At 37.6% G+C, this 27078-nt stretch overlaps 1 protein-coding gene and 1 non-coding gene across 3 annotated transcripts in view; one reads left to right on the forward strand and one right to left on the reverse strand.

The window, feature by feature from the left end:
• The first annotated feature begins 3683 nt into the window (after window positions 1-3683).
• On the forward strand, window positions 3684-3757 carry Trnat-agu (transfer RNA threonine (anticodon AGU)). Its single transcript has one exon. It is a non-coding gene; the product is annotated as a tRNA-Thr (tRNA).
• Window positions 3758-5609: 1852 nt separating this feature from the next.
• LOC125649242 (tetratricopeptide repeat protein 38-like) overlaps window positions 5610-27078 on the reverse strand; it is a 38093-nt gene continuing 16624 nt past the window's right edge. The window contains exons 5-14 of one of the 2 annotated variants that reach the window (XM_048876607.2): window positions 25446-25619; window positions 14299-14374; window positions 13993-14112; window positions 13844-13903; window positions 13668-13706; window positions 12171-12252; window positions 11684-11849; window positions 6795-6954; window positions 6267-6340; window positions 5610-5836 (exon numbers count right to left, since the gene is read on the reverse strand). In XM_048876607.2, coding sequence (XP_048732564.2) covers window positions 5746-5836; window positions 6267-6340; window positions 6795-6954; window positions 11684-11849; window positions 12171-12252; window positions 13668-13706; window positions 13844-13903; window positions 13993-14112; window positions 14299-14374; window positions 25446-25619 — 1042 coding nt within the window. In that variant the 3' untranslated portion in view covers window positions 5610-5745. The remainder of the gene's footprint in view (window positions 5837-6266; window positions 6341-6794; window positions 6955-11683; window positions 11850-12170; window positions 12253-13667; window positions 13707-13843; window positions 13904-13992; window positions 14113-14298; window positions 14375-25445; window positions 25620-27078) is intronic. The other variant, XM_048876609.2, reaches the window with a different exon arrangement.

Here is a 27078-nt window from a genome sequence, read left to right on the forward strand (position 1 = left end):
ACCTCATAATGACATTACAATACTAAGAAAGTTAATTCAGAAATATTTATAATATAATAACAGTCAACTAATTTTTTTTATAAATCGTTATGTTGTATTTTTTTTTTATCTTTGCAAATTCCAGGGGGGGGGGGGGGGTCCCGTCCCCCCCCCCCCCCCCCGACCCCCTCTAGATCCGCGCATGATTCTGTTATAAATGCTTTATTATTATTATTATTTTATTCATTTATAAAGCGCAAAATTACATATAGTTTCTATGCACTGTACAATGTTTGTGCTAATAATCAATGATAATATACCAATAAATACCTGCAAGAGCTATAAAGGAAAAGATAAAACAATAGAAAGAATTTAAATAAAATATGGTAGTAAGATGACAAAGTGGTTGACTTTGACTAGACAAGATACAATTGGCACACAGGTATTCGTATACTGGATCAAAATTCAATTTGCAAGAAGATTGCACATGGAATCCTTGATATTGCACTGAATTTTACATTCACAGGGCATATTCATGCTTGAACAAGAGTGTTTTTAGGTTCTTGCGGAATGCTCCATGTGCTCCAAGCTCTCGAACTTCCAATGGCAGTTTATTCCACAATTGTGCACCAAGTATTTTTATGGCTCTTGCACCGTATTTGTTTGATGATTTCTTCACTATCAGTTTCCATTGGGCGGATGATGATCTCAAGGTCCTTTGTGGTTGGTAAACAGGACATAGATCTCTCTTGTATATTGGTGCTGAGAAAGAGTGTAGTGACTTATGTATGGTTGTCAGCACTTTAAACAAAAACACGGTGCTTTACAGACAGCCAGTATAGTTGTTGAATACCGGCATATGATGTAGCATGTTCTTGTGAGACAACGTGCAGCGTTGTTCTGAGTCACTTGTAGTCGATGCATGGGGCGATCGGTCATGCCAAGCAGAAGGGCATTGTGATAGTCAAGGTGGGATATGACTGTTGCATTGATGACCTTCGCACACACTTCCTGGGTGAGATGGTGTTTCACCTTGGAGATTATCCTGATGTTGAAGTACATCTTCCTTATCACGGAGCTGACTTATATTTCCATTGATAAGGTGGCGTCCAGGGCAGCACCGAGGTTTTTAATAGTAGACTTAGGTGTCAATATTGCCTCACCAATCTTCAGACCGATATCCTTCACACGGCACTGGTTACATCATTATCTCAGTTTTCCCATCATTTAAAGTTTGTTCACTGTCATCCAGGTTCGGACACTCACTATGCATTCCTCTATAATGTTGACTTGATAGGTACGCATGGCAATGTTTTTCACACTCAAACGGCTGTAAAGTTGAGTGTCATCTGCGAACCCATGACGGTTAATGGCATACTGGCTGATAACTCTCCTGAGTGGGAGAAGGTACACCAGGAAGAGAAGGGGGCCGAGAACAGACCCTTGCGGCACTCCGGTGGACAGTGGTACATCTGAGGACACACTAGTGTTGATCTTCACCGCTTGGATGCGGCCACTCAGGTAAGACTGTACCCAACGGAGTGTTGTGTCCGTCAATCCAGCTTCCTCCCGTAGTCTCTCCAGCAAGAGGGTATGATCGATGGTATCAAATGCCGCACTTAGGTCAAGAAGGACCAGGAGCATAGCGTCACCTTGATCCAATACTGCTTCTATGTCTGCTTTTATTCGCAGGATGGCTGTCTCAGTGCTGGTACCCGTCTTATAAGTTGAATGCAGATCATCATGTAGACCATTCCTGGTGAGATGACTATTAAGCTAATGTGCAACAACACGCTCGATGACCTTGCTGATGAATGGGATATTTGAGACTGGTCTATAGTTACTAAAAGTTCTCATATCAAGTCCAGGCTTTTTCAGACGTGGTGTAGCAAGTGCACGTTTCAGCCCATTTGGAAAGACCCAGGTTGAAAGTGGTGTATTCACCAGCTCAGTAACGGTCGGTAGCACCACAGAGAGAACATTGTTGTTCTTCAAGAGCGCAGTGGGGATGACATCCAGTGAGTAGAGCTTATTAGCACAGCTCCTGATGACCTTATCCACTTCTTCCTGTGTCTGGATCTTGAAGGAACCAAGATGGGACACTGGTCTGTCCAGGTCTGGAGAAGCTGTATTGTCATGGAGATCTGAGGCATCGAGACCCTGTCTGATCTTTGTAACTGTGCTGTAGAAAAACTGCACAGAATCATCGGCAAGGGTCTGGTCACTGGTAGCCGGTGGTAAGGGAGTTTCTGCATTATAATTCACCAGACTGCTAATAACTCTGAAAGTCTCTTTACTGTCCGCTGTGGTGAGCTTTTCCTGATAATAGCTGGACTTGGAGGAGTTGATCATATGCACCACAGCTTGGGTCTGCTCCGCAAGCATCTGTTCATGCACCTCCAAGCCTGAGCTCATGGCTCCAACTGTCTTCTCCGTTGCCTGGCTTCATGGATTGAGTCATTGTACCACGGTTTGAGTGAGTCGCCTTTGATGGTGATGGTTCGAAGGGGTGCTATGTTGTCCAGAACATCTTTTGCTTTAGAATCGTTGTTTCGGAGTCAGTATGTGTTTCAGCAAATGGTGAAACAATTATACAGGGAGTGTGATTGATACTTCTGAAAATTCTGAATTTGTGTTGATTGAGCCCAGTTACCAATTTAGGTGTTGTAAATGTGTCTAGAGATAGTATTCCGGTAAGGCTAATGAACTTAACTGATCAAGATATTATCATCTATATATAGGCGTATTAGTTGCTAAATGTGCTGAAGTAATTGGAAGTTCTACAAACGGCTCCAGTCCGAGTGTGTTAAATCAAGTGAGGAAAGCCGTTTCCCAACTTTGGTTTGGCTACATGAGAATGGTTGTGTGAATTTTAGTAGTGACCAAGGAGAAAGAGTAAAACAATTATAAATGGAAAATCAAAATGTATTTTCTAAATACTCAAATGACATTGGGAGGACAACGTTAGTGATTCGTAGAATAAATACCCAGGGTGCAACTCCAATAAAAGAGAGACCCAGGAGAGTTTCTCTAACTTAACAACAAATAGTGAAAAATTCATTGAAAGAAATGCAGAATGCTGACATAATTGAACCGTCGAACGTACCATGGGCTTCTTCTGTGTGTTAGTGACAAAGAAAGATGGAACGTCCGGGTTTGGTTTGGATTATAGGTCTAGAAAAATAAATGATGTGATTGTGAAAAATTCCCAACCACTACTAAGAATTGATTATTCATTGGATGCCCTTAGTGGTTCAAAATGGTTTTCAACTTGAGATTTGAAAAGTGGTTAATGGCAGGATGAAGTTGGCCCAGATATACGTATTACAGCAGTTACAACTTTTGATAGTGAATTTTGGCAGTTTAAACTCGGGCTTTGCTCTGGACCCACTAGGGGCCTCAAGGAGGCTCCCTGATCCCTTGGCATACACTTCTTTTTCTTTCTGGCTACGCGCCTGCAGTGGATGATGAATATGCAACTTTGCATCCCATTCTGTTGTCTCCCCCTTTTCTCTTCCTCTTCTTTTTTCCTTTTTTGGTTTTCAGGGCAGAGATTAACGAGCGATGACCTTGCGCAGTTGGTAGGGCACGGTACTCTTAATCTCGGGATCATGGGTTCGAGCCCCACGATGGGCGATATTTTTTTCTTTCTTTTCTTTAGAGTAAATCAATTTTAAATATGTCACCTCTTTCTGTAGAATTACGGCTCCATAGCTCAGTTGGTTAGAGCGCCAGTCTAGTAAACTGGAGGTCGAGGGTTCGACTCCCCCTGGAGCCTTGTTACAAGTAGGCTGTATTTTTCGTGAAAATTAAATATTCAATGAAGTCTTACAGGGCCCGGGAAATGTTTTAAAGGAGTTACATGTACAAATGTATATAGGGATGTGTAACATATTTAAACTTAAAACATCACAAAAGTCCCATGTTTTTAGGATGTTTATATTTGTACTCATTACAACCACACTAAGCCAAAAACTAAATGTCAACCCTTGCATCCATTTTTTGTTTGTATCAAGTGTTCTCATAGACTTAGATACACTTGCTACAAACAAATTTTTAGACGGTGGGTATTTATAGCCACTGTCTTATGCTATCGCCACAGTGGGCGTTACTATATATCCACGGGGACCCTAGCGGCCAAAAATCATAAAAATGGAGTTGTTTTTATCATCAAAATTATCATGTGTACAGTATGATTGTAAACAGTTTTTAAAAAGTTTTTTCGATAATATCTTTTGCAATTTACGCGAAGATAATCCCGAAATACTAGCTGGTATGTCATATTACTCGTTTCATAAATACGCATAAGATAACGAAGTTGTAATCAATAGTCTGCCAGGCTTGAATCTGAATGTCCTCCGTAGAAGACGTGCCCACTGAATGTCCCGGTGTGTTTTCACGGCATCACACCGAGTATAAAATTTTATTTAATGAATATAATGCACAGTACATTTTTCTTGCAAAATACAATTAAAATGTTGATTATCTAAAGTATAAAGTATTATATAAAGTATATTTTCCATGAGCAATTGTAAATTGTTTGAATGTAAATACATTTAGTATTTTCATGTCCTTTTATACATATAAACTATGCATTCATTCCTCAACTCTCTCTATGTATGCGATGTAATTGTGGACTAGACTGAGCAAGGGCTATTTTCTAATATATTTTGTAAATTCCTTTACAAAGAAATTACTAATTCATGGTACACACACACACACACATACATACCGTACACACACACACACACACACACACACACACATATATATATATATATATATATATATATATATATTGTGATTTGACTTTCGCTAGTTTGTCAATTGAGGTTTCATTTTTTTGTAGGTGGCTGTTTTGAGGATTGCATTGTATATACAACTGTGATTGCCTTTCAACAATTGCTCTATGAATATATTGCACCAGATAAATGAACCAAACATAGGATGGTAAATTGATTTTTAATTTTCGTTGTTGAGCTATGTGGAGATTTCAAAACTTTTTAAACTGAGAAATCACCATAACGTCTTGTAAAATTGTTTAGTACCTAATTATTACATCAATGATGGAGTACCTAATTAGTACATCAATGATGGAGTACCTAATTAGTACATCAATGATGGAGTACCTAAAGAGTATATCAATGATGGACCTTATTAGTACATCAATGATGGGTGAATACAGATGAATTGTAAAATTATGTTTAGTACCTAATTAGTACATCAATGATGGGTGAATACAGATAAATTGTAAAATTATGTTTAGTACCTAATTAGTACATCAATGATGGGCGAATACAGATAAATTGTAAAATTATGTTTAGTACCTAATTAGTACATCAATGATGGGTGAATACAGATGAATTGTAAAATTTTGTTTAGTACCTAATTAGTACATCAATGATGGGTGAATACAGATAAATTGTAAAATTGTGTTTAGTACCTAATTAGTACATCAATGATGGGCGAATACAGATAAATTGTAAAATTATGTTTAGTACCTAATTAGTACATCAATGATGGGTGAATACAGATGAATTGTAAAATTATGTTTAGTACCTAATTAGTACATCAATGATGGGCGAATACAGATAAATTGTAAAACGGTAAAAAGACTTTAAAATCACCAGTAAAAGTCATGAATTTTATTCTAACAAAACAATAAAATGACATCTTTACAGTGTGGTTAACCTTAGTTTTTGCTAAGATTTAATATATTCCGTTCATCCAATGAGACTGCAACAAGTCTTGTTTGTCATGGAATGACTATGGTCCATGTTCTGCCACGAACCTGGCGATCATTCTGTCAGTCCAGTTGTCACACGTCTTGGAAACTTTTCTCTCGCTCAGCAGCATTCTGAATAGAAACAATATTCAATTATATCGACTGTTAGCGGCAGCTAAGTGGTTAGGACACTTGTTTCATACCGGGTTCAATATCCAGTGGTTACATCAAACCTAAGACGTTTAACATAATTTGTGACTGTTTCTCACTAGGCATTGGAACTATAAGTCACATATCTGTTGGATGAAATCTTAAAAATAGAGACATGGTAGGTGTCGGAACGATATACATGTATAACGGTTTGAGCGTCCTGTACATGTATATACATAATGTATAGTTCAATATGTGTGGTACTTCACTATCAATGTATAGACGGAAATACTAATAGGTTCATTATTTTGAAAGTATCATACTCGGCAATCTACTCATTATCTGAAATGTAGAGGTACAGAAATAAAGAATACGTGCTCTGTAGTATGTTTTGTGGTCTTGGTTTTCTTACCTTCCCAATCTATGGTGTTTTGCATTGGACGATTTCAAAGTTGCGTGTATCAGGATATGGTTGAATACATCTCTCTGTGACGTCAAAGGGAACACAAATCAGATAAGTCATATGTAAAATCAATATTTCTGCAGGCAGAGTCTTTAACCTAACCAAAAATGACTAAACCATTTGATCCCATTAGTACGCCTATGACCAGAAAATGAACGTTCTATTTGCATAGTGACATATTTAATCGCATTAAACCTTAGATGTTTAATTTTGAAATTCCTTCCATAAGAGCTCGGCAGTAGAAGTGAAAGTCACGGGTCTTATATGACCTTAAAAACGGAGGTCCTGTACGTGGACAGGCGTAGATATGATAAATAATCTCTAGTTGCAGCCTTGTCATGTAAATGTTCAAAATTTGTGGCACTTCACGGAAAGCTGATGACCTGTCTACATAAGTGGAAAATTCTCGAATGGGACGTAACGCAACCTACAATCAGACAAACACAAAAAGAGAAATGCTTGAGAGTGCTGTTGTACCTGCGCATGGCTTCCACCTATTCTTATAACATCGTACCGCAAAGGATAGAGTATTTCTACAGCTCTGTCATATTCGCCATTCTCGAAGGCCAATATCCCTTCACACAGCGGTATACCGACCTCTTTTGCGATGATTTTCGTGTCCCAGACCTCACTATCTCTGAAAAGAAATGAGTTTGTGAAACACTGAAATCCCAGTATGACGGCAAAGTAATTCTGGTAAAAAAGGTCCTATCACGATGAATATACAAGCAAAATATACAAGCCCTAGCACTCACCGTTCAAATATTATGGACAAGGTAAAAGTTTTTTTCCCCGGATAAACAGATAGATGAACAGGCTAAAAAACTATATGCCGCCGAATTTCCGATTCGCGGGCATAAAAACCCGGTGAGGTTTTGTACCGCTACATTTTCATACATGGTAATTGATATTGAAAAACGAGTTCAATTTCATCTGCTTAGTGGGGATCAGGGTTAAAATAGGTCCTCAGTAATCTCGGCTGAGGTTCGGCTTGGCTGAATATTTGGACTGACACCTTCACCGAATCTCGGAGCAGTCCTTCATAATTCATGTCTGGAAATTTACTTTCAGCTTCGGTCGGTTCTAGCAATTATTGTGCACTTGGATGACACTGCTGTTCGCTTCAAATAAGTTACTTGACTATTAAACCAAATCTGTATCACTATTAATGCTGCATTACTTACCGTCTAAGTATGTAAATTCCATAAAATAAACCATTGCTAAATTTTCCGTTCAAATGATGACTTCCATGGCGCAATATTTTTAAAAAAAAAATAAGCATATGCAAGACGGTATGTGGAGATACACTGTATTAGTAACTAGACAATACAGACTATAGGAACTCTTCAATTTCAGAAGATAAAATATTGTGCCATGGAAGTCATCATTTGAACGAAAAATGTAGTCACTCTTTTTATTTTAGGATTTTCATACCTAGACGGTAAGGAATACAAAATTGATAGTGATAGAGAGTTAGTTTAACAGTCAAATCACTGAAGCAAACAGCAGTGTCACCTAAGTGCACATTAATTGATAGAACCGGCTGAAGCTGAAGTAAATTTCCAGACATGAATTATGAAGGACTGCTCCGAGATTCGGTGAAGGCGTCGGTCCAAATATTCAGCCAAGCCGAATATCAGCCGAGATTAAGGTTCTCAGTACCCATTGATTGTTGTAAGAGACGACTAAATGGGGCGTTCCTTCGGAGAAGACCGCAAAAATCGAGACCCTGTGTCAAAGCAGGTGTGGCACGATAAAGATCCTTCCCTGCTCAATGGCCATAAGCACCGAGCAAAGGCCTAAATTTTGCAGCCCCTTAACGGCAATGGTGTCGTTTCCATATGAGTAAAAAATTCTCGAGCGTCCCGCAATATAATTTCATCTGCACTACTTATAACAAGAGGTCCATGGGCCACACCGCTCACCTGGGCGTTACTAGCAATACACAAGCTTAAGCAAAACTATCATTATACAAGCAGCTTAGTTCATTAAGAAAACTTTTCAAAGGTAACGACTAAACATTCATTATTTATCTAACATAATTATGAAAGTTGACTACAAACATTAATTGTCATATGCCCTTGTAGACGGGTATGACCTTCATATTTCATCTAAGGATGTTTTGTCCCTATACATTCGCATGTAAAACTTTGATCCCCTATTGTGACCCCACTCTAACACTAGGCGTCATAATGTTTACCAACTTGTATCTCCACTATGCCAGGAAGCTTTCATGTAAATTTCAGCTTTTCTGGCCCAGTGGTTATTGAGAAGAAGACCTTTAAATGACCCCACCCTATTTTTGCATTTTTGTGATTAATTCCTCTTTGAAGGCGACATGGCCCTTCATTTCTCCTTCACATAAGGATGAATTGTATCAAATAGGATTGGAATTTTATCCTCTGAAGAAGATTCTCCTATATATCAGCATGTAACACTTTTATCCCCTAATGTGCATCCCCCCTACCCTCAGGGTCCATGATCTGAACAAATTCGAATCTACTCTATACCAGGAAGCTTTCTCTTACATCTCCATTATTATGGCCTGGTGGTTCTTGAGAAGAATACTTTTAAAGATTTTCTCCCAATATATTCCCATGTAAAATTTTGATCCCCTATTCTGGCCCCACCCTACCCACAGGGGTCATGATTTTAATAAACTTGAATTTCCACTATGTCAGGAAGCTTTCAAGTAAATTTTTGCTTTTCTGGCCTGGTGGTTCATGAGAAGATTTTTAAATGACCCCACCCTATTTTTGCGATTATTTTCCCTTTGAAGAGGATATGGCCTGTCATTTGCACAAACTTGAATCCCTTTTACCCAAGGATGACGTGTTTCGAGTTTGACTGAAATTGGACCATTTTCTTATATATCTGCATGTAAAACTTTGGCCCCCATATTGTGGCCTCACTCTACCCCCGGGGCCATAATTGAACAAATTTGAATCTACTCTATATCAGGAACCTATCAGGTAAATCTACACTCTTCTGGCCCAGTGATTCTTGAGAAGATTTTTAGAGATTTTCTTTATATATTCGCATATATAACTTTGATTCCCTATTGTAGTCCCAACGTACCCCCGGGGGTAATGATTTTAACAAACTTCAATCTACAATATATCAGAAAGCTTTCATGTAAAATTTCAGCTTTTCTGGTTTAGTAGTTCTTGGGAAAAAGATTTTTAAATAAACCCACCCTATTTTTGCCAAGTTTGGTTGAAAATGGTCCTGTGGTTTTGGAGAATATGATGAAAACGTGTGGTTTTGGAGAATAAGATGAAAATGTGAAAAGTTTACAGACAGACGTCAGACAAAAGTTGATAAGAATAGCTCACTTGAGATTTCAGCTTAGGTGAGCTAAAACACTATATACATATAATTACCACGAATAACTAAAGAGTAATATGTAATCGCACCATACATGTCCCTAATTTACTAATACTGATAAAAAATAAAATAAATCGCTGAATCTTTTCCGATAATTTTTTCATACATTTTTGTTTATTATATTGAATCGCCTGATTATCCCTTTGTTACAGCTTACGCTATTGTTTACTGAATAGATATTCTATAGAATGTTAGGAAAACATGTTTTCATATAATCCTAAAATCGGTCTCTGTAACTTTCAATTGTTGTAAATTCAGGCACCATGAATCTATTAAATGCACGGGTCGATATTTGATTGATATATCTTTAAATGTAACCGCATTTTGACAAATGCCGTGTCTGAATGAAGCTCAACGCAATTGGACGATTGAAAGCAGGTGTGTTACAATTTGCAAGACTGTTGCACAAAATACCATATCTCGTCTTTGGAGCAGATACCGACAGCATGTTTCAACAAATGATCGTCGTAGAGCAGGTAGATCGCGTGTGACGTCAGCAGCACAGGATCGTTTCATCCGATTGCGTAAATTTCGTCAACGATTCACAAGAGAGTCAACTTCAGCATCTGTCATTTCTGGGATTCATGGAATATCAGATCAGACTGTTCGCAATCTATTACGGGATACTGGGATTATAGCACGAAGTCCTGTTCATAGCATTGTTCTAACTCCGTAACATCGCCGGAACCGATTTCAATGGTCTCAGACTCCTAGAGAGAATGGCCGTGACAACGCTGGCGGACAGTCTGGTACAGTGCCGAATCCCGATTCTTACTGCAGAGGCCTGAAGGAGGACTGTGAGAATGTATAGGCGCTAAAATGAACGTTTTCCGCAAAATTTCATCCAGGAGGCTCTGACACCGGTTGGGAGGGAATAGTGCTATGATATGTATGGAGCGCCAAATTAACATAAACTCAAATAATTGAAGATATCTTCAATTATTTGAAGATATCATCAATTCAATTATTGCTCTCTTTAATTGAATTAATGCGCGCATTAAATCAATTATTGCTCTCATCAAATGAATTAATGCGCGCTTCAATTCAATTATTGCTCTCAATAATTGAGTTAATGCGCGCATCAATTCAATTGTTGATATCATTAATTCATTTGAAGAGATCATTAATTCAATTAAAGCGCGCATCAAATCAGCTGAAGAATTAATGCTCTCATCAATTCAATTAATGCGCGCAATAATTCAGAATTGAAGATATCATTAATTATTTGAAGAGATCTTTAATTCAATTGTTGCACGCATCAAATGAATTGATGATATCTTCAAATAATTGAAGATATCTTCAATTATTTGAGTTTATGTTAATTTGGCGCTCCATAGATATGGGCAGCAATATCCTATACATACAGGGCATCATTAGTTCACATACAGGGTACTGTGACGGTTCAACGGTATATTGATGAAGTTATACAGCCACACGTGGTTCCAGTAATGCAGCACTCCGGAGCAGTATTCCAACATGACAACGCTAAACGGCATACTGCTCGTGTAACATATGCTGTTCTGCAAAGACACTATATCCAGATTCTTCCTTGATCATCCAAACCACCAGATTTGAACCCTATCGAACATGCATGGGACGAACTAGATAGATAGGTACATCCGCCAAAGACAACGGTAACCTCCGAGTTGGCAATAACTGACCCAATCTCTGCAATTGGAGTGGAACAACATCCCTAGACGGTTTTTAGAGACTTAGTGTTAATTGTATCCGTGGGAAGGCGTTGCTAGGCATTCATTGATGTTCGAGAACATTAGATATTGAACTTGGGTGACCTTGAACTGTTAATGACTGTAATCATCATTAGTGGTTGTGATACATGCATTTCGATTATAATCAGTGTTGACATCACTCTTGTGTTATCAATAAATCAATTATTAAGTATTTCGCACGTCTTAATAGAATTGTACTTTGCATCTCATTTTTTTTTAAAAAGTACGTGTACATGTATATGTGCTTACTTGACATATTCCTTCAAAGACTGAAGCTGTTTTCCTGTTATATTTCTGTCTCCGTCACGGCAGCTTTTCAGGAAGAGATGTGCTTCGTTGAACATGATACCATGTCCATACATGTACATTCTGCTTGTTTCATCCAACATTGACCATCGACTGCCCACGTCAACGTCTATAGGTATTTCAAAATATATTAAAGAACTGTGAAAACGTTTGTCAAGAAACACCTGTCTCGCTTCAAAATCAATTTCGGTAGGATCAACCTTAAGACTATTTCCAACTTTTAACTTGATTTTTTCCATAATTGTCACAAATATATTTGAGCGATTCATATAATAAATCCATGAAATTTATTTCTAAACGAATTCATATTTTAACTCAACAAAATGTTACTCTGACATTTACAAGATAGACTAAAATTATTTGGAACTTTGGGGGTAAAATCTTTTGACATCAACAGGATAAGAAAATAATAAATTGAAATAACAGATACCTTCAAGCCTTAACCTGTACAGTAGATGTGCGGCATCGGTAAAGTTGAAATCATTTTTTGACTGCTGTGTCCGGACTCCAACCTACCAGATATTTTGTACTTTAGTCCAATCATTACGTAATAGTTACCTTTTCCCGATATATTATTTTCATAAACATACCCTACTACAGTTCTGGTATCTTCTTTAACCGTTTGCTATCAACTATAAACATGACAAGGTGAAGATAACGAACAGTAATCAATCTCATAACTCCCGTAAAAATACGGAATTAATAGTAGGGAATACACGGACCCCTGGACACACCAGAGGTGGGATCTAACGTTTAGGAGGAGCAAGAACCCCTGTCGACCGGTCACACCTGCCGTGAGCCCTATATCTCAATCAGGTGTATCGATAATATAGCATATTTATCAATAATAGAAAATACATTTGATAAGTCTCTGTGCTTTATGGAAAAACCTTGATTGGGTAGATATATCGGATTGACTGAAAATCTAAATTACAAAGCGTAAATATTTCTTAATATTTTTCTAAATATTACCTAACCTACCTTGGTTCTGTGCCCCAGTTTTACGATTAACACAAATGAAAGACTATAGGTAGCCCTGCTTTTAAATCTTGCATACTTTCTACAATATACATGTACATGTATTGCATTTCTAAGCGTTATCGGGGACCAGTTTCAACCATGGGGCTAGGCCCACTTCTAATTGCACGTTTTGATCTTACCGTATTATTGAAATTACATTGCTGTGGCCTTATTTTTATCATCTCTGAATAAATATTTCCTTTCTACATTATCTTCAAAACTTCAACGGACCCTGAAAAAAGTTGACTTCAATAAGTCTGGTGTTTTTCCTGGTTTTCCTGATCTAGAACTGTAAATAGCGTGACCTTATTTTCACTATGAATTTAAAATCAAGCTCTTCTTTATTATAAAGTCGTTAAGTCAACATTTAGATGAAAACGACTCCATGAGTCTGAAGAAGTCAAAAGTTGGAACGTTTACAGATTGATTTCTTTTTTTGTTGTGTGTTCCTTCCCTTTTAAAAGAATTATTCATTCACTTACAAAAGTCACCATCCATAGGTGAACTGCACAAATGTGGACTAAGCATATCGCTCAATGTTGTAGCAGTGCGAGTTCTTTATCGTGCTAAAGCCTTCCGTGACGCGGGGCACTGGGGTTTTTAAAGGTCTCTTTGAAAGACCTTCAAATGTCATTCCTGAATACCATGTAAAGACTAAGACGTAGTCACTACCAATTTTACTTCTTCGGTTTTGGTGCTGTCAAAGTACGTGCAGGGCTCGGAAATACAAACTATGTGACATCGAGACCAGTTATAGAAATTGTAAACCATTCAGAAAACACTTATTCCAATTCTGTTATCTTGTTATGTAGAATGAAACAAAGGGAATATTAATCAGTTGTAAGAGAATTCAGAAATCATCAGTATGTACTTTACTTACAAAAAATAATGAATTTTAGAATCTCACCTGAGAGTCAAATATTTCTAATGCCGAGTCAAAATCTCCCTGAGAAAATAAGAGAGTAAGTATTCGTACACTGAATTGTTGATTATTTTTGTCATTTATATTTCGATCGTTTCCCTATACATCATACTGGAATTTCAATTTTAAAAGATAGACAAAATGATATATGATAAGACTACCTTTTCTGCATAAAATATTCCTACGTGCCAGTAGTTGTGGCAGGCGAGGTACTGGCATTTCTGTAAAACATATATACAATTAGTATGGACACACACTGCCACTTATAATAAATACGAGACTAAAAATTGATCTGAACTCCCTCGCTTACGTTCCAGTCACTCTCTGTAGACAACATAAAATCTAGTCCCTTATCATGCAGGCCCTGCATCAGGTATACATGTGATAGCGTATGAGATGCGTATGTTTCGTGGCGTTCTAAATCCAGACTCTGAAATAGGTCAAATAGGTATTAATATGCTTTTATAGAAAGCAATACTCACCACTGCGTGTGTATATTTGTCTAATTTTGCAGTAAGAAAGTACTAACCCCAAAGATATGAATAAAGGTTTCTTTGAATAGAGATTTTAAACGATACAAAGTCTGAAAGACATCGACATTTTGACATTAACTTACTTTCTTTGCCACCTTCTCTGCAAGGTCATAATAATTATTCTCTTCTAAACAAAACGCCTGCCACCCTAAAACTGTACTGTGAGAAAATATAAGAAAAGAAGTATAGAGCACTTGGTATGCAATTTCGCCTACATAAATACTTTTTTCTTGAATATCATTTTTTACAAATATTCTGCGATACAATGTCAGTTTATACTTGTGTTCACCCAAATTACTCAATAAAGATATCTAGATATGTTGATAGTATCTTTATTTGATAAGCATAAACATCACCGTGATTATATCGAATATACAGTAGATGTAACGTAATGGGCCTAAAAAATTGCAAACTGTTACAAAAGGCCACCCTTAACCAGAAATAAAACACTGAAATTGTTTTACTTGAGTATGACTGTACATAAGTCCATTTGAGGAAATTTGGTTTAAGGTGGCACTCTTGTTGAAAATGGCTAAAATATACCCCCCCCCCCAAATCGTTTTAAAAATTTACCTTGAGATTTAACAGCCTGTCAAACGTGAAACCTTTAAACTTACATGCCTGGATGGCCTTGGTGCTCAGTGATATTATACTTAATGCAAACGTTCCGAGTTCAAGTCCAATAATTTTTTTTTATTTTGCTTTTCATTTTTTGGGGGTCGAGGGTTGGGTTGGGTTAAAAATGTAATACATATATTTTAACAAACATTAGTCATTTTCATCATAACTTGCAAGTTACAACTTAAAGTAAATGTAATACATATATTTTAACAAACATTAGTCATTTTCATCATAACTTGCAAGTTACAACTTAAAGTAAAGGATTTCATTCTGAGATCTCTGTAGTTCCGTTTGTTTACACTAACCTGTTCCTGTGTGCACAGGATTTTCAAACCGTAATGTGGCTGACGAAAAAGCTAAACAAATACTACAAGAAAAGGGGCACAAATGCACAGCATGTACATGTAATAAGTAAAAATAGGTCAAGGGAGGAAAATTAAATTAACTGTTATACAGTTTGACTTCTCAAAAGTAAATATAAAAACTCATGTAGCAACTGTCATATGATATTTAGGCAAAGCTAAACACTCGAATTATCAACCAAAGGCAAATGAACTGATGAAATCTATTAAAGGTGCTGCATTCATGTCAGAAAAATACAGTGAGCTAAGTTATGCCCTATGTAAAAGGGTTGTTGTGTAATATGAATGCACCTATGAAATGTTGTACTGTTCATCATTCCACATAGGAACATGGTTTATTGATTAAAGAACGACTCATATAAATGTCAGTAATGCTAAACTGCAGCAGTTATTTATCTTGGTTAAGGGACTTCAATCCTCAGCAATGTTTGGTAACTCGCGTAAAATCCGGAAAAAGTTTATTCGTATCATAAATTCCGGCATTTATATTTTTTGGAACTCTTCTTTGAAAAAAGAATAAGAATTCACAGATGTAAACAAACGAAAATAGAGGGGAATTGTATACGAGAAAGAGATAAGAAAGGTCGGTTCAAGAAAGCCTCGTCTACTGCTACTATAACCATTAGCACATGTACCGATGAAAATAACAACCACCCTGACTTCATCGATGTCAACAGCGAAGATCCACTAGCACAGGTAGATGAGTATGATGAAAATAAAGAGACATTTGACCTGTTCCAAGGCAGAAGAGTTGTTGAATTTTCAATTCTGGTGGATCATTTGCAAAGAGGGTGCTTTCTGTGTCATACGCCTTTGGATCTTGTTGACTGTGAGAAGAGACGTTATGGACTAGCCAGCTTACTGTATGTGAGATGCAGGAAGTGCGACGAACTGACGATCATTCCAACTGGTAAACGACACAATATAGGTCAGAATGGTCAAGGTCCTTTTGATATCAACACCAAACTTACTGTTGGTAAGTATTTTTATAAAAACCTAAACGTGTGTGTATTTTGCAATTTATCTGTAAATGTGCAGATCAGGGATTCATATGTTCCTAGAAATCTACCCTATGGGAAATACCTTTCGGATAAAGAACTCCACCATGATCTTGTGAAAATCTTCACATTGTATGCAGAACAATCTGACAGACTTTCGTCATTAGAGAGCACACAGAACAATGAAAACTTCAATCAAATTGTTGCAAGAAAAAATCCAAAGAACAACTTTACTCTGGTTCAGAGAGTACCACTAGCAGAGTTGTTGCAGCTACATGTGAAAAAAATATAGGACCACATTATGTGACTCGGGTATTATTTCCATTTAGAACTACTTAGTATGGATACTGAGTGTGTATATATGTGCACATATGTTTATGGTATTTCTTTCCTGTTATATTTTTTAGATAAATGATGAGTTGAGTTTGTCGCCCAGGATTACAAAGCGCACATCTATCATTACTGCTGTGTCCAAATTCATGGAAGAGAGATAACTCTACATTCTGAAAATTGATGTCATATTGATTTCAGTCATTATCTTTTATATTTTACTGGATACAATGCAATTTATTTTTATTTTTGTAATCCTTTCACCCAATGGATATTTTGTTTAGGCAGCAAACAAGTCAACATACAGTATATGAAATACAATATGATGAAACTGAGATAACTCTTTTTGTTTTCTATTATTTACTGTATACGTAATGATCAATTATCTCATAAGATCACCTGGATACAATGGTAAATAATTATCAATTCTTTGTCATAATAACAAGTACGTAAGAAAAGCTTCACAATAATGGTAAAAAAATACATCATCATTTTTTTGCACCTGAGGGACGGAGTACCTTAACGAAACATTAAAAACGTTAGCCTTATATTTAAAAATTTCCCTTTAGATTTCTGAGTCGGCCGTTTCGTCAACAAAAGCGCTATACCTCTTTGAAGAAAAACAGATAACAAACGAGTAAAGTCTGTGGAATCTGTTTCCCTCATTAAATTCTCTTAGTCTATATTCATTCTTCTCCTGAAGTAGTTACACATGGGTTATTTACCCCTTATAGCATAAGTATATTACTTCCGGAAATATGTAAAATAGTAAATGTGCAAAACTTTGAAAATTGGTTGCACCATCCTTAACAATATATAAAGATATTTTAAACTATAAGGAAGATGTTAAAATCCAAAATAGGTTAATTCAAGTCAGTAGATCAAATGGAGTGGCCTTTATGCATAATGAATTTACAGAAGCAACATTTGTAGACGATGTGAATGATGTGCCCTTTACTATTTCAGAGGTCACAGATAGCTGGTATTGTGATTTTTCTGAAAAGATTGATTTATCTGTAACACAGATTTCTACCTTATAAAATCACACCCGTGATCGTCAAGAAATGTACAACAAAACATGAAGTATATAATTTGATGTTGACGGATTCTATCAACTGCTTTAAATATAAAGTCTAAGAAAACTGTGCACATGTACGTGGAAAAAGGTTAACCTTAACTGTTCTGTGTATCGCCGTGATTGTTTACATGTGTATCGATCTCGGAATGGAGACGAGTGATTAATTTATATCGAATGACAAATGTTATGTAGTCATATATTAACTTGTTTTGCAACATATATTGATTAATATTTATATTTATAGAATTGATTTATCAATTATCGACTTTATTGTTGTACCAGCAAAACACGAAACGCAAGCGAAATGTGTATCAATTTTCTCATAAGATATTACGTATGAATATATATCGTAGAATAATGACCGTGGTATTCCTTTGATCTTCGCAATAACCGCGGTAGAATTATGAATTGGACTTGAATATAGCCTTAGATTTAAGCTACGCACAATGCACTTTTAACCAACATTGTTAATTAATCTAATTAAGAGTTTGACTGCCGATCAGTCTTCCCTACTATCTTGTTATTTTGATCCCTTTTCAAGTTTATGTCAGAGATTAAGCGCAAGAATATGCAGTTTTTTTTTAAATTCTATTATAAATCACGTCTCCTCTACCGACTGCAAGAAGGGAGGGATTGTAATCAGATTTAATGTTAGTGAGAAATTGCATTTTTGATCGTACACTTATACTTGTGGCCTTCAGAAATCAAAAGTTGTTTTTAATTGGTCTGTTATAGCTTTGGAGAGGGTTGCACACACATCGCTGGTACATGTATTGTATTTACTTTGGAAAATATATACGAAGATCAAAGACATTTACATACAGCTTGAAGCAAACAACTTCTAAACAACTGGTTTCTGTTAGAAATATGATGCCCCCAACCTCCCTATAGTGATCAGGGTGTTGTGACCTCGTGACATCCTTTAAATGAACATCAATTCCTACCCATCTCACACAACACTTTGAAAACTAAATTGGGAAAATACTACCAATTCATTCCCCCACAGACCTCGATACAAACATTTGGCTCTTTTTCACTATATTGATACGAGACAAATGCGTACCGATATTTGAAAGTTCATTCCTTCCGCTGATAAAAACTTTGAAAAAACCCATTTAGGGTCTCATTGCTGTTATAGGACATATTTCTACTTCATTATAACTTACATTTACAGCAGCAGTGAATGACACTCTTCATTTCAAATATTCCCCTACCACGATAAATTCCTGTCATTTCTTGATTTTGTGCAATAATTCCTCATCCAGAAGTAAATCAAACAGTTATGATATTACATTCGATTGAAAATAATTTCATTCTTGAATTTGGGCAATCACGAAACAAATAGACATTTGCTAAAACTTAGGTAAACAAACTAAGGTAAACAGCCTGCGGTTAAAACATCCAGGGGCTTGGTTCACATGATATACCTGCTTTAAAGAAAAGATAACTCTTGCAACGAATGATAACTCAGATTTATGCAAATCAGGCTGGCTGCAATGAGAGGTTATCAAAGGTCGGAAGGTACGAGAAACGTGATAAGACACACCGTTTTAAAGTGTGGCAACTTGAAGATCAATACATATATACAACAAATACGCCATTGGGAATCTCAATCCTGTACAGAAGTAGAATTCTTACAGCATTCTACAAACAAGAGGCCTACAGGCCTTATTGGTCACCTGAATACTAGTGAAAAAGTATCAATACTTCCACAGGCCTTATCGGTCACCTGAATACTAGTGATAAAGTATCACTACTTCCATGGGCTATGAAATCTAGAAAAAAAATTCCTGTTCTGAATATCTAAGCTAAATTCTAATGTTCAACAACAGTATAAAACAAGATGTGTTCTTAAAACTTCACTGCCTTCAAAAGTGCATACACTGATGAAAGGCTTTAAATAATAGGTGTATTTACATTAAAACATCAAAACATATGACTAATTTGGACTCATCTTTAAGTCATAACCCTGGGTTTTCATTGAAATTCACCATTTTTTGTACATCCTTTTCTGCTATTCCTAAGTATGCATTTAGATTTTATCCAGTATCAGCAAACTTACACATAAATACTATATACTAAGTTTGGCCCCACCCTGGGGTCAGAACACTTACTCTGGGGATCATCAAGTTTACAATTTTGGTAAAAAAAACCAAACCACTATTAGCTCTATCCATTTAGTTTCAATTTAGTATCAACAGCACTAAAGAAGATTTAAGTGTTTTACACATAAACACTATATAACAAGTTTGGCCCCGCCCTGGGGTCAGAACCCCTATCCCGGGAATCATGAAATTTACAATTTTAGTAGACGCCTTCCTGCTCTCCATCACCATGCATTTATTTTTTCTTACACGTGTGCGGTTCTTAAGAAGAAGATTTTTTGAAAATTGGTCAATTTTGGACAGTTTTTGCCCCGCCCCTAAGGCCCCAGGAATCCTGAAATTTACAATTTATGTCCCCCTTGTCCCAAAGATACTACATACCAAAAGAATTGGACAGGTAGTTATCAAGAAGAAGTTAAAAATGTCTATTGTTAACGCCCGACGGACGACGCACCACCACGGACGACAACCGATTGCAATAGGTCACATGAGTTTACTCAGGTAACCTAAAAATGTACAGACGTTACCAAATGACATATTGGTTACATATCATACATATAAATAGTAAATTATGGCCTTGAAATTTGAAACAATCATGACTATAAAAATAAACGAATAATACATTTCCATTGGTTTTGTCATACAAGTGTCAGTTTCTTTCCTGCATTGAATGAAGGCGGTGGACAACGCCACAATACAGATTTTCAGCATGTTTCTACAACTGTACACGTGTAACGACATCGCTCCACATATCTCGAGTCGATATATATATTATATATAGATTAAATCAATTACATCACATGTTTTAGAAATTAGAATTAAAAGGATTGACGCTAAATGTAAACATCAGATAACCATGCTATACAACGTAAAACAGTTTATACATATAGTCTGTCGTATTCTATACTATAAAAACGTAATATCCCGCGACGGATATCGCACAATATGGTCAGACATTTAGATGGCTGATCTATAGATCGGTTGAACCGTATTAATATTCCAGTACTTGGTCTCATTTGCATAAAAATGATAAAAATATTAGTATCAAAAATTGACAAATAAAGATTACATTGTTTCAGCTTTAACTTAATTTGTGCTTAATCCATCCATTACAGAATGGAGGTCCCATGTCGCGGCAGGCGTTGGAACATTAAAGTGAGGTCCCGTGTCGCGGCAGGCGTTGGAACATTAAAGTGAGATCCCGTGTCGCGGCAGGCGTTGGAACATTAAAGTGAGGTCCCGTGTCGCGGCAGGCGTTGGAACATTAAAGTGAGGTCCCGTGTCGCGGCAGGCGTTGGAACATTAAAGTGAGGTCCCGTGTCGCGGTAGGCGTTGGAACATTAAAGTGAGGTCCCGTGTCGCGGCAGGCGTTGGAACATTAAAGTGAGGTCCCGTGTCGCGGCAGGCGTTGGAACATTAAAGTGAGGTCCCGTGTCGCGGTAGGCGTTGGAACATTAAAGTGAGGTCCCGTGTCGCGGCAGGCGTTGGAACATTAAAGTGAGGTCCCGTGTCGCGGCAGGCGTTGGAACATTAAAGTGAGGTCCCGTGTCGCGGCAGGCATTGGAACATTAAAGTGAGGTCCCGTGTCGCGGCAGGCGTTGGAACATTAAAGTGAGGTCCCGTGTCGCGGCAGGCGTTGGAACATTAAAGAAACCTCACTGCTACAGCTATAGGCACTAAGTGTAGGTCTAAACGTGTGGTACTTTATCTACAGTGACGTCTCAATATGAGTGAACAATTCTCGAAGGGACGTAAAACACAGAAACAAAACAATTCATACCACGTGATATCCTATATCAGACCCATATGATATATGTATATTGCAGTGTAATTCTGTGCACATTGGCATAGTATTTATGAAACTGTATATATACTAGCGGAAAAAAGAAACTGTGCATTATTTGATATATGAAAAAATAATTAAAAAATAATAATGAACAAATCTTATTTTTTGTTATACTGTTAACAAATATACTACTCAAAATTTGATAAGGATCATAGATATTTTTCTGCTTAAAAAATTGATAACTGCATAACTGGCAATATTGTGTCCAAGTGAAACAAAAACGTCTTCAACAAACTTGCACGTGCATTTCATGCCATGGGAAATGCGTTTCTCATCACAGTTTATGCTTTTGCTACCATTGCACGATTTTCACTCAGGCATCGGTGTCTGATTCTTTCTATTTCAAACTCACTTGAGTGTTTACACTACGTTTATCAATACAATGCCCCCTCAACGTGTAAGGCGTAGCCTGACGACAGAACAATTGGGCAGATGTATTTGAATGCTTGACGCTGGCTATTCACAACGTGACGTTGCAAATGCACTAAACGTCAGATAGAGCGTTGTAAACAGGGCCTGGAAACGACAGCAAACATTTGGTACAGCATCACACCGACAGAGGTCGACAACCCAACGCCAAGACCATTTTGTGGCTCTTCAGGCACGACGCCATCCCTTCTGGACAGCAACCAGCCTACATAACGACCTCCTGAACGCGTCGGGGGTGAATGTGTCCACTCAGACGATACGGAATCGGCTTCACAATGCAGGTCTCAACTCGAGAAGGGCATGTGTTCGAGTCCCTCTGACTGTTCGACACCGGCGGGAGCGATTGGACTGGGCTGAAGATCATGTCACTTGGACACAGAACGATTGGGTTCAGGTATTGTTTGGACTTTACAGACAGGAGGCACCGAGTGTGGCGACGACAACGTGAACGTTTCCATGATGCCAACATCAGTGAACATGACCGTTATGGTGGTGGTTCCATCATGGTCTGGGGTGGAATCAGCAGGGATGGAAGAACAGATCTTCATTCCTTTGAGAGAGGAACAATGACAGGGTGCGGTACCGGGATGAGATCCTCGATGTTTACGTCAGACCCTACGCTGGTGCTGTTGGCCCTGAGTTCATCCTAATGGATGATAACGCCCGTCCTCATCGCGCCAGGGTGGTGGAGCAGTACCTTCAGCAGGAGACAATTGTCCGCATGGACTGGCCAGCGCACTCGCCGGACTTGAACCCGATTGAGCATGTATGGAACATGCTGCAGGTTGCCCTTTCACGCCGTAAAGCACAACCCACGACTTTGGCAGAGCTCGGAAACGCCCTCGTGGAAGAATCTTCCCATTGGAAACATCCGGGTGCTTATTGACAGCATGGCTCGACGTTGTCAAGCCGTCATTGATGCAAGGGGAGGTCATACCCGGTATTGACACTTTATCGACTAAGTGTAATGATGGACTATCCCCAAAAACTGTGTAATTCTTTCTCTGGTTTGCTGTTAACTTTTTGTAATGAAATGCCTTTTTGGTGTTGTTATCAGATTTCAAACATTCCGTATTAATAAAAGCTCATGCCGTTCATGAATTTTCATTCATAACCTGAGTAAACACGTTTCTGAGTCAAATTTATGTCTTTTGTTATGTTAGTGGCAAATTACACACATATACCCTAGTGGTCCTTATCAAATTTTGAGTAGTATATATTCGTTACAACATTTCATAATCCATTAATGTTAACGTCGAATAACGTTAATTTCAGCACACTCGAAAGACTGGTATTCGAACTTGAATTAACAAAGTTAATAACGCGTGTAACCACCATTTGCATTCACGCATACTTGAAAACGGCGCCTCATTGATGACACTAGAGTGTTCAGAAATACTTGAGGGATGTTGTTCCAGATGTTGGTTAAAGCCTGGCCTAAATCAGCTAATGTCACTGGCTGATTTGGTAAACAGCGTAGACGTCGTTCCATTTCATTCAATCGGCGATAAATCGGGGAAAACAGCTGGCCAAGGCAAGACATCGACATTCTGTTGAACAAAAACGTCCCTGACTACACGTGCAACATGTGGCCTTGCGTTGTCTTGCTACAGAGTGATGTGATTTTGCTGTCTCTGTATGAAGGGTATCACATGGCGCTGAATAATTTCGTCTCGATAGCGTACGCCGGTGAGATTTCCATTGACAATTTGTAGAGGGGTCCTTCCACGTGCTATTATTCCACCCCACACCATAACGCTACCTCCACCGAATTGTCGACGTTGCACAACACAAGCGTCCTGGTACCGCTCCCCAACGCGACGATACACTCTACAACGGCCGTCACTGCTATCCAAATGAAATCTGGATTCATCAGTGAGCAGAATATTGGCTCAGTCCTGTATTCTGAATCGCAGATGTCGTCTGCACCACGCTAGTCTAGCGATACGATGACATTGCAGCAGTATTGGGGGCACATCTGGACGTCTTGGTCTGATGTTGCGCTCGCGCAGACGATTACGCACATTTCTTGGACTGATTGGTCGAAGTCCAGGAATGCTACGAGCAGTCAAACTTGCTGTCTGGAAACGATTTCTCAGGTGCGCAAGTCTAATGTGGTTGTCCTGTCGACGCGACGTCACACGAGGACGCTCAGAACGTGGTATATCCCGGGTGTTACCAGATTGTTGGAAACGTTTCCATAATGACTGGATGGTGTTCCGATGAACTCCAAAGTGTCTTGCTACGATAGTTTGTGCCATTCCAGCTTGAATCATCCCAACAGTACGATTACGTTGGTTTTCGCTGAGTGGTGGCATGACAGAAGGGTAAATTTTGTCAAAACTAAAGTGCTTTCCTTAACTTGTCACATATTTACAGTGATTTTCTTTTGTTGTTCAGGAATTGTATCTGGTTATCATCAACAGTTTTTTTTAAAAATCTCATATGTGATAAAACGAGCTCTTCCCACCTTGTTATCGTATGGGCGGTACTAACATCAGAATTACACAATAGAAACAAGACAGGGATAATTCGGTTTTCGTGAAGTTACTTTTGCTGTTTTACGGGTAAAGCGTGCGCCGATCGATGTCTTGAAACAGACGAGAAGTATTATGTAACAAATACATGTATACACATACCTGTGACCGTTTTTGCAGTCAGTAGTGTTTTAAAAATAGTCGCCCTCTCCCTCTCTCTCATTTTATAAAGAGTTTGCTAATGCAAGTCTTTAATCCTTTTCCTACTTAAATATTTGTGTTATACATGTTTTCTTAAAACATTTGTACAAATACATGTATAGAATTAAATTCCTGAAAAATTATTTATGAAGCCACCAATATGTGATTGATACTGACAGGGATAATCAATTTTCGTTAAGTTAGTTTTGCTGTTTTACGGGTAAAGCGTATTAAATTTTATATACACATGCATCGCCCGACGATGGTATATGGCAATCTACCATTGTATTGAATGTATGATTCAATAAATGTAAAATGAGAAGCTTTTGAAATATGTGACAAGTCGGTCATCTTCTAGCATACTCGTAAAATTCACATTATCAAAGAGATTGGTGGTCCTTCTCTCACTCGTGCGCTTCGCGCACTCGTGACAGAAGGACCGCCCATCTATTTGATAATGTGAATATTACTCGGATGCTAGAAGATAACCATTACGAATAGTGTCCAAACAAACCTTTTACACTTCTTACTCCAAACAGTACTGGCCAGTAAAACTCGTGCGTACGAACACTTCAATAAACAACATGTGTTCACTAACCATGAAAAAGTCCGTGCATCTGAGTCGGGTACTATCCGATATTTTTCAAAAACATCACCTTTATCGATTGTTTAGATTTATTATAAATATAAACAATAAATATAGAAAAATTATACTAAATTTTATAATGCACAGTTTCTTTTTTCCACTAGTATATAATGAGATGCACTGGAAGACCAACTGACCTATATCCGGGTGTTTGAACAGTGTAGTGTGGCAACACCCTCGTCAGGATGTCTTTGTTTTCTTGCTGTCGTCCCAGACTGATCATTCCTAGAAACGTCTGTCGTACAGCCATCATATCGGTTGGGTAATCTATTAGAATATCCTCCCAGGCCTGAATAGCTTCATACCTCTTCCTGTTTCATAAATTTACTTATGATCCACTTAGGGGTCATCCATAATTGTCAACCATTTTCCAAAGTGTGCAAAAAGCACGCTCGGGGGGAGGGGGGTAAAAAATCGACAATTTTACCGTACGCTCTTTTTCTTTCTTTCGGATTTATTTCGTATCCGTGGAGTCCGGTTTTATTTTATCGTGATTTCATCTACGTATTTTGTGTGCTTGAATGTAACGCATAATCAACACATTGCCGGCATTTATTTTTCACAGTGATTGTTTTGCCACGGGGTGGACGAGGCATGGCTCGACACACCACCTTCTTTGGGAAGGTTTTTAAAAAGTATTGGTCATGTTACAAAAGTGTAATGCCTATAAAAAAGACGACAAGATAAGGCAGAGAAATCTTAATTTTTTTTCTATAAAAACAAAAATCTATTATGTACACAAGATTTGCACATTTATAAAACATTATATCATTCATATATAACAAGAAATAGGGGTACCAATATTAAAGAACTCATTGTTTGAACTAAATTGCTCATAAACTTGATTGTCGATCTTCTTGTTGGGAATTTGAAAATGGTTGATGTACACTTTTTGAGGGAGTGGGGGGGGGGGGGGTCTCAAAAAGTGTGCTTTCTGCACACTTTGGAAAATGGTTGACAATTATGGATGACCCCTTAGTGGTAATATTCGACCATATGATTAAACAACGACATAATCATTTCTGCTTGCACCTTTAATATTTTTTCTTATGTGAGGTGAAGTCCGTAAGCTATAACAGAATCTTACTTAATTAGTAAATATCGTAAAATTGATTAAAAACCTACTATCATTTTCGATAAACTACCCTGAAATAGCAATAATGAAAGTAAAATGGCGGATCTAAGTCAGTTTTCTTTTTTGTTTTTAATGACAACTTAAGATAATACGATATTAAGTAAATCTGTTGTTTATCGATGCTTGATTCTGATCTTACAGAAGAAATAAGTTTTGATAATTATTGTTGGATAAATAAAATATGCTCGTTCGTTTCTTCAATCCGTGATTTTAGTCTTGAACCAGTTTATGGAAATTTCCAGAACGAAGCGTGGTAACGTCATAGCAATCGCACATTCTCGGGCCTTTCCGGCAAACCGAAGAAACGACAAATATTCATAATTTTGCCCGTAAATTGTTGTAATGGACAAAAACTACCATTATAAACACATTTGCAATACTGAGTTTTAAATTTTGAAATTACGAACGATCGTTCATTTTGTCTTTGGTTAACTATCAGCATGACGGATTACAATTGCATTCGTAAAATCATTATGTATTTTTCAATACGGAGGGAGAGAGATCATTTATGTTACATAAGGAGCATTTAATTTGGAGCTCCAAGTGACTTTACAAAAAGTCCTTCCTCTGCAATAGTATTTGATTGTGATTTCCTGCGCTTGCGCGGAATTATATATATATATATATATATATAT

The sequence above is a fragment of the Ostrea edulis genome, chromosome 1 (assembly GCF_947568905.1).
Source record: "Ostrea edulis chromosome 1, xbOstEdul1.1, whole genome shotgun sequence".
In the NCBI taxonomy this organism is placed as follows: Eukaryota; Metazoa; Mollusca; class Bivalvia; order Ostreida; family Ostreidae; genus Ostrea; species Ostrea edulis.